Here is a 15,366-nt window from a genome sequence, read left to right on the forward strand (position 1 = left end):
TGTGCCATGCTTGAGCAGAAGAGGTGGAGCGTGTCCTGCCACGCTGCTCTCCTCTAACAAGGAGGGAATGGGCTGGGAGGTTTGGGCTCTGAGCACAGCCAGCAGCCTGGCCTGAGCACAGGCCGTGGTGAGACAGGGGGGACAGGAGCCTGATGCCACTGACCGTGGCTTTCTGGTTTCTGTCCCCAGGCTACCAGCAGCTCATGCCATGGAAACGGCACCGCTCGAGCTGCCAGTCTGGGAGGGCTGGACGGCAGCGGGTGTTCATTTGCTGCCCAAAATAAATCATTCATGTTACTAACATCATCATCATCATCATCGGAGCATTTCTTTCATCCTTTTTTCAAGCTTTTGGCCTCCCTTCTTCCACCGAAATCTCTTTGCCTCTTTCCTCATCCACTTGGTGGAATTGGTGGGGGGGTTTAAGTAACACAAAAAGTTCAGCAACAATTCCTGTTGCCAACCGCAGCAGTCTCTTCAAGAACCTGGAGCTGGTAGCCAGGCCCACATTTCACTTGGAAAGGGGAGTGGTTTGCAGGGACAAAGATGTCCCTCTGCTGCAAAAGCAGGGAGGAAATCAGAAGCAGCAAAATGCAATTTCAGCTCTACCCCCGCCCAAAGTTGTCTGCGTCTTTGCCCTCCACTCCAAAATAGGCAGGCAAGGCTGGACTTGAACAAGGTTCAAGTCCTTCATGGTCCCTTGGCATTAAAGGGATCAAGTAAAACTCTCGTATGCAGTAATTGGAGTACAGCTACTGTAGGGATAAAAGAAATGTTGGGAGCTGGGACATCCTTCTTGTCTCCTTTGTCTCCCCAGGTGTTGTAGCCTGGATAGCTGTTAAGATGGTTGCAGGTAAAGGAGCAGCAAGGGCCTTTGTATGGGATCCACGGAGATGCTTATTTCAGCCACTGCGTGGATAGTCCAGGGTCAGAGGCAAAGACAAAGGGGAACGTCGGGGTGAGGGTCCAGGTTGAAGCAGATGGGTGTCCTGGGCAGGGGGAGCATCAGGGAGCACTTACCAGGGGACATGGGGGTGGCACAAAGGTGGGGTTAGGGCATGGGAGCCAACAGGGAAACAGGGTGGGAGTGACCAAAAGCCTGAGAGACAGGGAGAGGGCAGGGGGCTGGCCCAGGGAACAGAACAGGGCTACATTGGCATGACAGAAGAGGGCTTGCTATGAGAGAAGCCTCTCGTGTCTCCCTAACTAGGGAATGCCTTTTAGGGTCTCCACAGTGGGGTGTTTTGGGTTCAGTTTGAGTTTGGGTGGAGATACTGCTTTAGTGTAGTGGTTTTGGATTGTTAATTTGAACGTTTTTAGTTGTGAGATAGGATTAGGAGGAAGATAAAACAGGCTTAGCATTAAATGGTACAAAGACAAACTTTATTACCAGAAACTATAGGGGAAAAAAGAAGAAGAAAAATTAGAATAAAACTTCAGACTACTCTTCTTCTTTCCACACATTTGTTTTTTTTGCATTGACAGCATACAAAGAACAACTCAGTTTACCATTTCTAAAATAGTCATTTACTTGTTTCTTTCAGAGAGGAGATTCTTCAGCCTATAGAGATTTTTTCATAAGAAACCATTTTTAGGTGGTCTTGCTGTTCTAGTGTTTAGCCGTCAGGGAGGATAGAGATCTGGTTATTATGTAATATTTTTTTTCTCAACTAACATTTTAATTCATAACTAATACTGAGGACCATATCAACTTATGAGGCACACTTAAAGGATTATAATAGTTGAAACAAAAGCTTACTCCACTTTTAAAAATAGAGGGTGTTTTTCTTCTTCCCTAGGGAGAAGCAGGGGTTTTTTCACTATTTAAACCTAGGGCACTTACAGCAATTTTAACATTGGTTTATTTTAACACCAACGCTTCTTCTTACATCTAGAGTTAGAATCGTTAATCCACCCCATATTTTTTATGTGTTATAGGGAAACAAGGGTTGCTTTTCTGTAGCATAAAAAAAAGGGAAGAATTTCAGTCTATGTCTTCCTTCCCTCAGCTGAGACTTGACTCTTCTCGTACTTTGAATTTGGTGTTTTTTGTGCTGTTTTTGTACATATTATCATTTTGGTTCTCTTTTTTTTTTTCCACAGGACAGAGAATAAAGTATTTGTAAAGTCATATTTTGGGCAGTGAAAAAGTTAATATTTTGCCGGGGCAGCAGAGGGTTCTGTGATTGTTTTTAGGTGGGGCGGCCGGAGCTCTTTACCATAAGGAGCCTTCTAAGGCCGTGCCGGGGCCGGGCTGGGATTGTAGGGCCCGGCCAGAAAGCAGAGATGAGTTTTTTGGTTGTAAGGTTGTTTTTTGGCGTTTGCTGTACGTAATGTTAGTGGTGGGCTGGTGGTTTTCCTTTTCCTTTGCCCAGCAGCCGAGGTTGGGGCACTTGCCAGATCGGGGCCCAGCTGTCTCTCCCCCAGGCCGTGTGGGCGGTGAGGCAGGCCTTTTTTCCACCTTTATCTCTTACTGTTCACTTCCTCTTGCTGGAAACGGGATTGTTGGAACACTTTAGAGGAGACGGCTTATCCATAGTGTTCTGTTTTAAATTGTCTAAAACCGTGTGAGACAGATGGCTTCACATAGGAACATCCCCAGGGCTGCTGAGGGGAAGGCACCACTTTATTTGTTGTGAAGAGAAGTAATCAAAATCCGCAACCAACAAGCTGCAAGGCAGAACGGAGTGGGAATTACAGAAATAAAGGCCTTGAAAAGCAGCTTAGGAAAGCGGCTACTTCCTAGACAGTGCCAAACCCTCCGACCTGGCCTGGCCGGGCCCAGGGCTGGCTGCCCTTGGGAAGGGAAGGGAAAGGGATGGAGCTGGGGTGGGGGCTCTGTGGCCATGGAAACGAGAGAACCACGGGCCAGCGCGTCACAAAGGGGCAGCCCCGCAAGGGGCTGTGAAGGTTGTGGTTGACACGGACACAGTGGCAGGAGACACGTCTGGCTCTGCCTGTCTGTGCCGACTGCTGGCGATTGGAGTCACCCCACCTTGTTCTAGGGCTGGGGACCAAGCTCCTATCGCCGTCTGCTCCGAGACAGTTCCCAAATTCAACCCCAGGTACTTCTGTGAGACAGAAGCACGGGTTCAAAGATGGATTTTACTGGAAAAGGAAAGACCACGGAAGGAAAAGGTGAGGATAGAAAGGAGCTGAAAGGCCCGAGTCAAATGGAGACAAATTCCACCAGATTTCAGGGAAAATTGGTCCATGGTGGTCAGTTCTGGCTCTGTGTCAGAGTTGGTGGCTGTGAGCTACAGGTGATCTTGCCAGGACAGCCCTGGCATCACAACATTTTCTCATTAGCTTACTCATTATGTTTTGTCATTAGCGTCCTCTTCTTTTCACAGTAGCCAAATCACTCAAACTTTCTGTCAGGACAGGGACTGTGGCCACAGCTGACCACAAACTGGACACGGTCATGAGACGCAAGTTCTGTTCCTTTGTTTGCCACCAATGTCAGGTCTCACAACAGATAAATTTCCTGTTCTTCCTCTGCTTGCTAATTGGGTGTAACACTGAGAATGATATTAAGGTGCTATGAAAACGCCAGCAAGTCCTGCCTGCTTGCTGAGAGCTCTTTGTAGTTTGCAGAAACAGCAGTCACAGCTGTGTGGGTCTTTATTGGGTGTTCACAGAAGCCACACTAGAGAAGGAGTTTTTTTCCCCTCTTCCCATTGGAGCCATCCAACTTTCTGTTCAGCCATGGTAACTCAATAGTGTTCAGAGGAATAGTTCACAGGCTAGGTCCTTGAAAAATGAAACCTAAGAAATTCTCACCAAAGTTCAAGAATCCTGCAAATGCCCCACCCATTAGACGTGTTTATGATAAAGATGGGACTTCACCTAAATGAGTTCATCCCTTGTGAGGCTGGCTCAGCCTCCCACAGAGGTAAGGTGGGAGCTGGGCCGCTCTCTGGTGGGAGGAAGGGTCTTGTGCCAGCCTGGAGAGCCTGTGCACATTGCCAGGGAGCAGTTGTGCCCTGCAGGTGCCCCCTGCCATGAGCTGTGCTGCTGCCAGTGCCCCGTGGAGCTGTAGGGCTGCTGAGCTGTGGGGCAGGGAGAGGAGCAGGAGGCTGCATGTGCAGCTGAGCCATTGCTGGGAAGCACAGGGCTCTGGGCTCCCTGCTGTCCCAGGGCAGCCCAGCGGCCAGGGAGTTCCCCTGGGAGATCTGTGGAAGTGGCTCAGGGTGTGATCCTGTGGCCTGCCTCAGGTGGCTGCTGTCAGGTGCATGTTTCCCTGTGCAGCTAGTTTCCAGGAAAGTTTCCAGGAAATGTCTTCTATGAAATATGGAGCTTCAGATGCTTTAGGTTTGCATTGCAGCCTCTGTTACAGTTTTATATCTCTACTTTCCAGGCCTGACTGGCTACCCTCTTGCCAAGAAGTTTTCCCTGGCAAATCCTTCTATGCTCCTTCCCTCCAAGCCATTGCCTCCCATCCAGAAGGACTCTCCTTCCACCAAGCCAAGCACGGTGTCCAGAGGAGAGCATGAGACTGGGAAAAACGGCACCGGCTGCGAGGATAAAATTAGAAATAACAGGGAGCTGAGTTCAGAAGGAAAAGAACAGATGGTAAGGAGACCGAGCTAAGTCCTGTGTGATAGATTTTCACTTTCTGCACTGTAAGCAGAGCTCAGAGAGCTTTTCCTGTGGTGTGAGCACATGGAACCAGCTGGGCCAAGGAAGAGCTCAGCTGGACACTGCACTTCTGGGAAGTGTCTGAGAACACGCTGCCTTTGCAATGGGTGTGTACTGCAAACTTCACATCTTCAGCATGCATCAATGGCAGGAGAAGTCTTTGAATGGTTTCTGGGCTCTGTCATAATTCCTTGTCTGACTTATGACTGAGAAAAGCCCAAGAATCAGGCCAAGCTGCTTATGCTGTCCAATCTGGCCAAGCAAGCATGTTAGATTTTATAACCTACATGTATTTTTGAACCATGGCTGTGTCAGGGATATGTATTCCATCAGCTGTGTCTGCTTGCTAAGGAAAAAGTTTGCTGGAACAGGCAGTGCTACAAAGTCAATTCCAGGTGGTCTCAGCTCTTGAGTTGTACAGCCATGGCCTTGTACACAGCTGTCTCTGATGCTATTTCTAGATTTCGTCAGCTTCTGGGCAGCTGTGTGCTCTGGCATGGCTTTGTCCAGAGGGAAGGGATGGGAGGTGGCCATGGGGAGAGCAGCTCAAAGCCCAGGCACACAATTTCCTTTGCAGCAGGGCCAGCACCTGCAGTTGTTTTGGGTTTACCATGGGGTGCAGGAGGAGGCAAATGAGCAACAGCTTTGGCAAACAGAATGTCCAATCAAAGGCTGATGTACTTGATTCCAGCCTTGCTGAGGAAGGGCCCAATGTATTCCTGACAGGATCTAATCCTTCCACTGCAGTTCAAACAGGTCCTGATTTGGCCCTTTAGTTGTGCCAGAAATGATGGGATACTGAGGAAGGGCGTTCATCTGTCTCCACTGCCTCCACCTCCCTTCCTGGCCATGGCATGGGGGCCCTGGAGAAATTTGGGCAGGCAGAGACCTTCCAGAGAGCAGCAGGGCAGGGAGCTCTGCTGAACTTCCTAAATGCCAGTGAGCCTGAGATGATGGAGGTGTGGGAGCTGGAGAGCACGGAGCATCGCGAGAGCTCAGCAGCTTCTGGGCTGAAAGGCTGCTGGGCAACTGTAAGAGGGAAGGGCAGCAGCAGAAGAATTGAGGGGCTTGAGAAAAGCAGGTTTTGACATCCTGCAGAATGGCTTTGTGGGGACTTGGCTGGAGATCAGCACTGGCTGTGAGGTACCTAAGAGGCAGGGAGAGAACAGTGATCTGAACCTGTTCCCATACCATCCCAAAGGCCAGTGGAGGCTGTGGCACCGCAGAACATCTTGATACCAAACATGTGGATTCCAGTTGGGATCATAGCCACACTTGCAGTGAACTGAGCCCAAGGAGAGAGTTGGCAAGTCTTGGCCATGAGCACGCCCTCACCACTTGCCTTTTCATTCCCCATGCTAGGCCAAGCTACTCCAGCAGTTTGACTGGTCTTTTCCTGCCAGGTCCCAGTTAAAAGCATGGCTAAATGTCTTCAGCCATCAGTGAGGAAGGGCTGAATGCTTCATCTCAGCACTTTGTACCACTCTTTCCAGGCATCCTTGCTGTATCCCAGAGGTGGGGATATGAAGAAGGGGTCATTGGGACTGCCTTTGATCCCCCCTATACCCAAGGCAGTCAGTCCCAGTGTTGGCAGTGCTGCAGGGTCTCTGCACAGCTCTGTGCAGCTGGATGTCCAAGAGTCCCAGGAGATGAGGTAAGCCAAGGTGTCTGCTGCTCCACTCTGCTGTTCAGCTCCCTCTTGCCATCTTGTGAGATTCCTTTGCACAGTCAGCTCTCTCCCATGTATTTAGGCAAACCTCTGTGTATTCACCATTTGGCCCATCTGTGATGATCCAGCTCCATGTCAAACCCCACACCATGTGTCCCAAGAGCAGAGGTGGTGGTGGTGGGGAAGAGGAGGCAGGGCTTAAAAGCACCTGAAGATGGGTCCTCTGCTGGGCTTGGTATTGATTCCCTCTGTAATGTTTGTGGTGTCATTTGGGAGCTGTATTGCATGGCTCTGGATCCTGCAGATCTTTGAATACTGTGATCCTTGACTGGCAACTTCAGCACCGGAAAACTCTGTTTGGCCAAATATTGGATGCTGGAGGGGTGTCTCTGTCTTTACGTGCTGCTTCTGTAAATGTCAGGCATAATTTCTCTGTGCCTGGGACGACACTGTGAATTGAGAACCCAGCTATATTTTCCGGGTATAGATGTAAAATCCTATCAATGTTTAATATTTAGGTCTGGGATTAAAACAGAGAGGGCAAGGAGGTACAGAAGAGCTATAGTACTGTACCTGATGGGAAGATATTGGCTTGTATATATATGAGAAAATGTAGCTGTCAATGTAGCTTATCTGAAGGACAGCAATAATGAAGGAGTCACAAAAATGTCATTCCAACTGGAAAGCTTTGGTAGTGCATTGAAAGTGCAATGTGAATACCCTTGCCTAGCAGTTGAGTTGGAAAAAGGCTTTTCCTTCTTGAGACAGCCATGAGGTGGAATATCCTTCTCAGGATACTGCCGTGTTCGGACCACATGTAGCACAAGACTGGTACTAGTGAGAGCCACAAGCAGGCAAAGTCAAGCTTTGTCAGCAGAACCAAAGTAGCTGCCCTCCCTGCAGACTCGTGTCTCAGCTTAGCAGCTCCTGCTGCTTGAGGGAGGCTGTAGGAGCCCCTTGGCTCCAAAAGGAAAGTCAGCAGAATTGGGGAGTTATGGTGCAAGTTGAGGAATGACTGCTGAGTTTCAGCTGGAGCTTGGCCAGCTCTGCCTGGCTGCAGCAACTGAATGCTTAAGGACAATTAATGAGCTTTGCATCTTGTTGGCTTGATGTGTTGCATTTTCTTCTTCATCAGAGGGACCAAGCAAGGAAGGATTGCTACACCTGTTCCTTCCCTTCTCTTTCTCCCTCCTCATATGTTCTTGTGTTTTCCATTTTCTCAAGGCCACGATCAAGCAGCAGCATCAGAGAGAAGAAGTCTGAACATGCAGGTAGGTACAGGGCATGTCTGTCTTAAAATTACTACTAGAACCTTGAATTAGAGGTGATATTTTGAAAGCTTTGTTAAAAATCATTCTTTTAAAAATTTCTTTAAACTCATTTGAATTCCTTGATGGGCTCAGTGGACTATCCCAGAGCCCAGTCACTGGGAGTGTGCTGCAGTGGTGTAGTGAAAATTCCTGCATTGTGAATCTTGAGTGGCAAGAGCTGGATTGGGACCTTGGGGCCCTGGAAGTGCAGTGCAGGAAAAGGAAACATTCCTGTCCATCCAGCACACGCCTTTTATCTCCATGCAGTCTTTCTCATGTCAGAATTAGCAGAGAAGAAGAAGGCATTTATCAGGAAATTAGAAATCCTCTCAATCCATCCTCCTACCCTTGAAGGAGATAACATTTCCTTGAGGCAGATTCTGAACTGAAACCTTTGACACCTGAAAGAGAGTCATGGACTATCAAAGCCATTGCCTGGTTTTGCTCTGGGAGAAAGAGGGGAAACCTTCTGTGAGAGAAAGTCCTTTTGAGTTTTCCAGTTATGGAGATGGAAACTTCCAAAGGGATGCAGCCTATGCAGGGTCTGAGTCTGTCGTCCTATGACAGCACAAGCCCAGAGCCACCTGTGGAATGTTCACCATGGCAAATCTCTTGCCTGACTCTCTCTGCCTGTGTCAGTGTTGCAGGCTGAGGCTGGGGGAGGAGATGCCTTCTGCCTTGTCCCCCTGTCCCTGCCTTGCCTGATCCCTGACAAGTAGAATTGTGCCAGACAAACTGCGGTCTCTGGTGCGTCTGTGCCAGCCAATGCCTTTGAGTTGAAAGCCTCCATCAAATCCTGTTGTTGTTGTTCCTTTGCCATTTTGGGGCGCGTCACGATAGGAGAGATGAAATTTGAAGAAATAATTAGCTGATGAAGAAAGCAGATGAGATTTCCAGGTCCCTTTGCTCTGGGTTATTTCTGAGAAATCCTGGGTTTTGTCCCTTTGGAATGACTCCTTAATTGGTGATATGCAGCTGGAATGCTTAATGCAGCTAGGGAGAAGTATTGCTCAGTAAGTAAGGTGACGTTTTTGCTGGATTCATTTTGACTAGAAATGTGCAATTTCGTTAAATATTACCTGTTGTGCTTTCATAAATTGACCTGTACATTCTCTATGGATAAATAAAAGATTGGTTTAAGGATGTTCTTTTTATGATCTGCCGTCTTCCATTTCCATTAAGGAAAGTTTGAATTGCTTTTAACTGCCATGATGAGAAATGTTTTGATGCAGGTCTTGTTTATACTGGATTTGGGTGTGTCTGCAGGAAAGAAAGCAGGGAATAAACCCACGGGCAACCAAGAAAACCCAACCCAGAACCGAGTGGGACTTAGAGAAACAAAGGCCCTGAAAACTAGCATCTGAAAACAACTACTTCCTAGGTGTAATTGTCAAATACTTGTGATCACTGTGGTTTGCCAACTGTTTGGAAGGAAAGGGATCCCAAAGTACTTGATGGGCAATGAGTAATACATAAGGAAAGGAGTAGAAGCTCTCTCTCCTGGCTTGCCAGCTCCATACCATTCAGAGGAATTACAGTGATGCTAGTTTCATGGAAAAAACATCAACAACAACAAAAAACCACAAAGTGATTTTCTGATTAATTCAAAACTCCCTTGTATTCCTCATCCATTAGGCAGATTGATTGTAAAGGTGGGAGTTCACCTAACTCACTTTTTCCCTCGTGAGCCTGGCTCAGCCTCCCACAGAGGTAAGGTGGGAGCTGGGCCGCTCTCTGGTGGGAGGAAGGGTCTTGTGCCAGCCTGGAGAGCCTGTGCACATTGCCAGGGAGCAGTTGTGCCCTGCAGGTGCCCCCTGCCATGAGCTGTGCTGCTGCCAGTGCCCCGTGGAGCTGTAGGGCTGCTGAGCTGTGGGGCAGGGAGAGGAGCAGGAGGCTGCATGTGCAGCTGAGCCATTGCTGGGAAGCACAGGGCTCTGGGCTCCCTGCTGTCCCAGGGCAGCCCAGAGGCCAGGGAGTTCCCCTGGGAGATCTGTGGAAGTGGCTCAGGGTATCCTGTGGCCTGCCTCAGGTGGCTGCTGTCAGGTGCATGTTTCCCTGTGCAGCTAGTTTCCAGGAAAGTTTCCAGGAAATGTGTCCCATGAAACATGGAGCTTCTGATGTTTTAGGTTTACATTGCAGCCTCTGTTACATTTTGTTTTCCCACTTTGCAGGCCTGAGTGGTGACTTTATTGCCGAGAATCTTTCTGGGTCACCTCCCTCTATGCTCCTTCCCTCCAAGCCGTTGCCTCCCATCCGGAAGGGCTCTCCTTCCTGCAAGCCAATCATAATGTGCAATGGAGAGGAAGAGAAAGGGAAAGATGGCACTGGCTACAAAGATATCAGTAGAAACAGTGCGGAGCTGAGTTCAGAGGGAAAAGGGAGTGAGGTAAGGATACCAAGCTAAGTCCTGTGTGATAGATTTTCAGTTTCTGCACTGTAGTGATTCCTAGAGAGGCTGATCTGGAAGAGAGACCACGCATAGTTAAAGGAATACAGTAGGTGATAATTAAGAGGCCTTAAAAGGATACACCTTGGGCAGTACAAGAGCCTGGCCCGGGCTACACCCAGGAGGGATCCAAGATGGATCCCGCTCATGAGTTTTTACACTTTTATAACCTTTGGTCAACTTATATAGTAGGGGTTAATTGTCCAGTTACAGCTTCAGGTCACCAAGTCCCATCCTTCTGGTCCACTCCCAGCGCTTTCCCATTGTTTATGATTTTTAGGTAATGGTTGTCCTTGATTGTTAAGCTGGAAAAAGATTGCTGTGTCTAACTGCCCTGAGAAGAGAACCTACCAACACTTAATACGAAGTTCAGAGTCCCACACCAAGTCAGCACAGAATCTGAGGAAAGTGAAAGCTAAAACTTAAAGCATCAACAGGAGGGAGTCTGAGAGCTTTTCCTGTGGGCTAAGCCCATGGAGGCAGCTCAGCCAAGGAAGAGCTCAGCTGGACACTGCACTTCAGGCTGTCTTTGCAATGAGTGTGTAGTGCAGACTTCACAATCCTCAGCATGTACCAATAGCAGGAGAGGTCTTTGAATGGTTTCTGGGTTCTGTCATGGCTTTTCCTCTGTCATATGGCTGAGAAAACACCAAAAGCAAGTCAGGGCAGCAAAAGTTGCCCAACAGGGAAACCATCCTTCTGCATTTAGTAACGTAAGGGTAACTTTGAACCATGTCTAAGCCTTGGTGTTTTTTTTCTGTCAACTCTGGCTGGCTGGGAAGGAAGAAGTTGTTTGCTGGAACAGGCAGTGCTACAGAGTCAGTTCCAGGTGGTCTCAGCTTTTGAGTTGTACAGCCATGGCCTTCTACGCAGTTGTCTCTGATGCTATTTCTAGATTTCGTCAGCTTCTGGGCAGCTGTGTGCTCTGGCATGGCTTTGTCCAGAGAGAAGGGATGGGAGGTGGCCATGAGGAGAGCAGCCCCAAGCCCAGGCACACGATTGCCTTTGCAGCAGGGCCAGCACCTGCAGTTGTTTTGGGTTTGCCATGGGGTGCAGGAGGAGGCAAATGAGCAACAGCTTTGGCAAACAGAATGTCCAATCAAAGGCTGATGTACTTGATTCCAGCCTTGCTGAGGAAGGGCCCAATGTATTCCTGACAGGATCTAATCCTTCCACTGCAGTTCAAACAGGTCCTGATTTGGCCCTTTAGTTGTGCCAGAAATGATGGGATACTGAGGAAGGGCGTTCATCTGTCTCCAATGCCTCCACCTCCCTTCCTGGCCATGGCATGGGGGCCCTGGAGAAATTTGGGCAGGCAGAGACCTTCCAGAGAGCAGCAGGGCAGGGAGCTCTGCTGAACTTCCTAAATGCCAGTGAGCCTGAGATGATGGAGGTGTGGGAGCTGGAGAGCACGGAGCATCGCGAGAGCTCAGCAGCTTCTGGGCTGAAAGGCTGCTGGGCAACTGTAAGAGGGAAGGGCAGCAGCAGAAGAATTGAGGGGCTTGAGAAAAGCAGGTTTTGACATCCTGCAGAATGGCTTTGTGGGGACTTGGTTGGTGATCCGCACTGGCTGTGAGGTGCCTAAGAGGCAGGGAGAGAACAGTGATCTGAACCTGTTCCCATACCATCCCAAAGGCCAGTGGAGGCCGTGGCACCGCAGAACATCTTGATACCAAACATGTGGATTCCAGCTGGGATCATAGCCACACTTGCAGTGAACTGAGCCCAAGGAGAGAGTTGGCAAGTCTAGGGCATGAGCACGCCCTCACCACTTGCCTTTTCATTCCCCATGCTAGGCCAAGCTACTCCAGCAGTTTGACTGGTCTTTTCCTGCCAGGTCCCAGTTAAAAGCATGGCTAAATGTCTTCAGCCATCAGTGAGGAAGGGCTGAATGCTTCATCTGAGCACTCTGTACCACTCTTTCCAGGCATCCTTGCTGTATCCCAGAGGTGGGGATATGAAGAAGGGGTCATTGGGGCTGCCTTTGGTCCCCCCTATACCCAAGGCAGTCAGTCCCGGTGTTGGCAGTGCTGCAGGGTCTCTGCGCAGCTCTGTGCAGCTGGATGTCCAAGAGTCCCAGGAGATGAGGTAAGCCAAGGTGTCTGCTGCTCCACTCTGCTGTTCAGCTCCCTCTTGCCATCTTGTGAGGTTCCTTTGCACAGTCAGCTGTCTCCCATGTATTTAGGCAAACCTCTGTGTATTCACCATTTGGCCCATCCGTGATGATCCAGCTCCATGTCAAACCCCACACCATGTGTCCCAAGAGCAGAGGTGGTGGTGGTGGGGAAGAGGAGGCAGGGCTTAAAAGCACCTGAAGATGGGTCCTCTGCTGGGCTTGGTATTGATTCCCTCTGTAATGTTTGTGGTGTCATTTGGGAGCTGTATTGCATGGCTCTGGATCCTGCAGATCTTTGAATACTGTGATCCTTGACTGGCAACTTCAGCACCGGAAAACTCTGTTTGGCCAAATATTGGATGCTGGAGGGGTGTCTCCGTCTTTACGTGCTGCTTCTGTAAATGTCAGGCATAATTTCTCTGTGCCTGGGACGACACTGTGAATTGAGAACCCCGCTATATTTTCCGGGTATAGATGTAAAATCCTATCAATGTTTAATATTTAGGTCTGGGATTAAAACAGAGAGGGCAAGGAGGTACAGAAGAGTTATAGTACTGTACCTGATGGGAAGATATTGGCTTGAATATATATGAGAAAATGTAGCTGTCAATGTAGCTTATCTGAAGGACAGCAATAATGAAGGAGTCACAAAAATGTCATTCCAACTGGAAAGCTTTGGTAGTGCATTGAAAGTGCAATGTGAATACACTTGCCTAGCAGTTGAGTTGGTAAAAGGCTTTTCCTTCTTGAGACAGCCATGAGGTGGAATATCCTTCTCAGGATACTGCCGTGTTCGGACCACATGTAGCACGAGACTGGTACCAGTGAGAGCCACAAGCAGGCAAAGCCAAGCTTTGTCAGCAGAAGCAAAGTAGCTGCCCTCCATGCAGACTCGTGTCTCAGCTTGGCAGCTCCTGCTGCTTGAGGGAGGCTGTAGGAGCCCCTTGGCTCCAAAAGGAAAGTCAGCAGAATTGGGGAGTTATGGTGCAAGTTGAGGAATGACTGCTGAGTTTCAGCTGGAGCTTGGCCAGCTCTGCCTGGCTGCAGCAACTGAATGCTTAAGGACAATTAATGAGCTTTGCATCTTGTTGGCTTGATGTGTTGCATTTTCTCCTTCATCAGAGGGACCAAGCAAGGAAGGATTGCTACACCTGTTCCTTCCCTTCTCTTTCTCCCTCCTCATATGTTCTTGTGTTTTCCATTTTCTCAAGGCCACGATCAAGCAGCAGCATCAGAGAGAAGAAGTCTGAACATGCAGGTAGGTACAGGGCATGTCTGTCTTAAAATGACTATTGGAATCTAGACTCGGAGGTGACCTTTTGAAAGGTTTATTAAACACCATTCTTTTCAGAATTTCTTTAAATTTGTTTCACTCCTTGATGGGCTCAGTGGACTCTCCTGGAGTGCAGTCACTGGGAGTGTGCTGTAGTGGTGCAGTGAGAATTCCTCCATTGTGAATTCTTGAGTGGGAGGAGCTGCAGTGGGACCTTGGGATCCTGGAAGTGCAGTGCAGGAAACAGAAGCATTCGTCTCCATCCTTCACATGCCTTTTATCTCCATGCAGTGTTTCTCATGTCACAATTTGTAGAAAAAAATTATGCATTTTTCTGGAAATTAGAAATATTCCCACTCATTTCTCTTGCCCAGTAAAGTGAAAAAACCTGTCCTTGGGGCAGATATTCAGCTGAAACCTTTCAGATCCATAGGAGATTGATGGTCATGACCTGATTTTGCTTTGGGGGAAATATGGAAACGTCCTGCTATAGAAATTCCTTTTGAAATTGCAATCATGGTCATGGAAACTTCCAAATGGATGCAGCCTATGCAGGGTCTGAGTCTGTCATCCTCTGACAGCACAAGCCCAAAGCCACCTATGGCAAGTTCATCATGACAAATCTCTTGCCCCACTGCCTCTGCCTGTGTCAGTGTTGCAAGATGAGGCTGGGGGAGGAGATGCCTTCTGCCTTGTCCCCCTGTCCCTGCCTTGCCTGATCCCTGACAAGTAGAATTGTGCCAGACAAAATGCGGTCTCTGGTGCATCTGTGCCAGCCAATGCCTTTGAGTTGAAAGCCTCCAGCAAAGCCTGTTGTTGTTGTTCCTTTGCCATCACTGGGCACGTCACGATAGGAGAGATGAAATTTGAAGAAAGACTTTTGCTGATACAGAAAAAGGGATCAGATGCCAGGTCCATTTGCGTAGGGTTAGTTCTGCCAAATCCTGGGTAGTGCCCCTTTGGAATGACTCCTTTGTTGGTGATATGCAGCTGGAATGCTTAATGCAGCTAGGGAGAAGTATTGCTCAGTAAGTAAGGTGACAGTTTTGTTGGATTTACTCTGGACTAGAAACGAGCTATGTCATTAAACCTTACCTGCCTTTCTTTTATAACTCAGTAGAACATTCTACAGGAGAAATCAACCCAGTTTAAAGAATGTTATTCCACTCTTATTGCTTGGCTGCTACATGATTTTACCCCATGTTTAGCCACGTAAAAATGATTAGTTGCCTTATATCTAACAGCTCTGTTGAAGAGTATTTCAGAATGTCCTGCCCTCTGCTATTTCCATTTTGAAAACCTTCAGTTGTCAGTGTCAGCCATGATCAGAAATGTTTTGAGGCAGGTCATGTTTATGTTGGGCTTAGGTATCTGTGCAGGAAAGAAAGCAAGGAATAAACCGATCAAAGAGTGAAGTAGAGCAAAAGAGAAACTTCTGGATGACCACTTTATTCCCTATAACTATGGGCTTGCAGAATACTGGGGACGTGTAATTGGGAAAGCAAAGCCCTTTTTGCATGTAACATGTAGTGATCTTGATTGTGTACCACCACTTCCTTTGTTACAAAGAGGAATTAAAAAGATCCCCAGAATAAAAAACCCAGCCTAGAACTGATTGGGAGTTACAGAAACAATAACCTGAAATCTACTTTTGAAAACAATCGCTTCCTAGATAGTGTCAAATTCTAGAGACTACTGTGAGTTTCCAACTCTTTGGAAGGAAAGGAATCCTGTAGTAGTGTGGAGACAACGAGCAGCACATCAAGTCATAGAACCCATCTCTCCTGGCTTGCCAGATCCACATTGTTCAGAGAAATTCAAGTTAGTTAGACATTAGTTTCATGAAAAATAAAAAAAACAACTAATCATTTCAGTAGCTGAAGTGCTCTTTGAATTCCCCACTCTTTAGAT

General features: G+C 48.1%; 1 protein-coding gene across 1 annotated transcript in view; it reads left to right on the forward strand.

Moving 5' to 3' along the window:
• The first annotated feature begins 9,907 nt into the window (after positions 1-9,907).
• Positions 9,908-15,366, forward strand: part of LOC134042046 (serine/threonine-protein kinase pim-1-like) — a 44,698-nt gene continuing 39,239 nt past the window's right edge. The window contains exon 1 of the mRNA XM_062489120.1: positions 9,908-10,006. Within this exon, the coding sequence (XP_062345104.1) occupies positions 9,908-10,006 (99 nt within the window). The remainder of the gene's footprint in view (positions 10,007-15,366) is intronic.

Source organism: Cinclus cinclus, chromosome 3, assembly GCF_963662255.1.
Source record: "Cinclus cinclus chromosome 3, bCinCin1.1, whole genome shotgun sequence".
In the NCBI taxonomy this organism is placed as follows: Eukaryota; Metazoa; Chordata; class Aves; order Passeriformes; family Cinclidae; genus Cinclus; species Cinclus cinclus.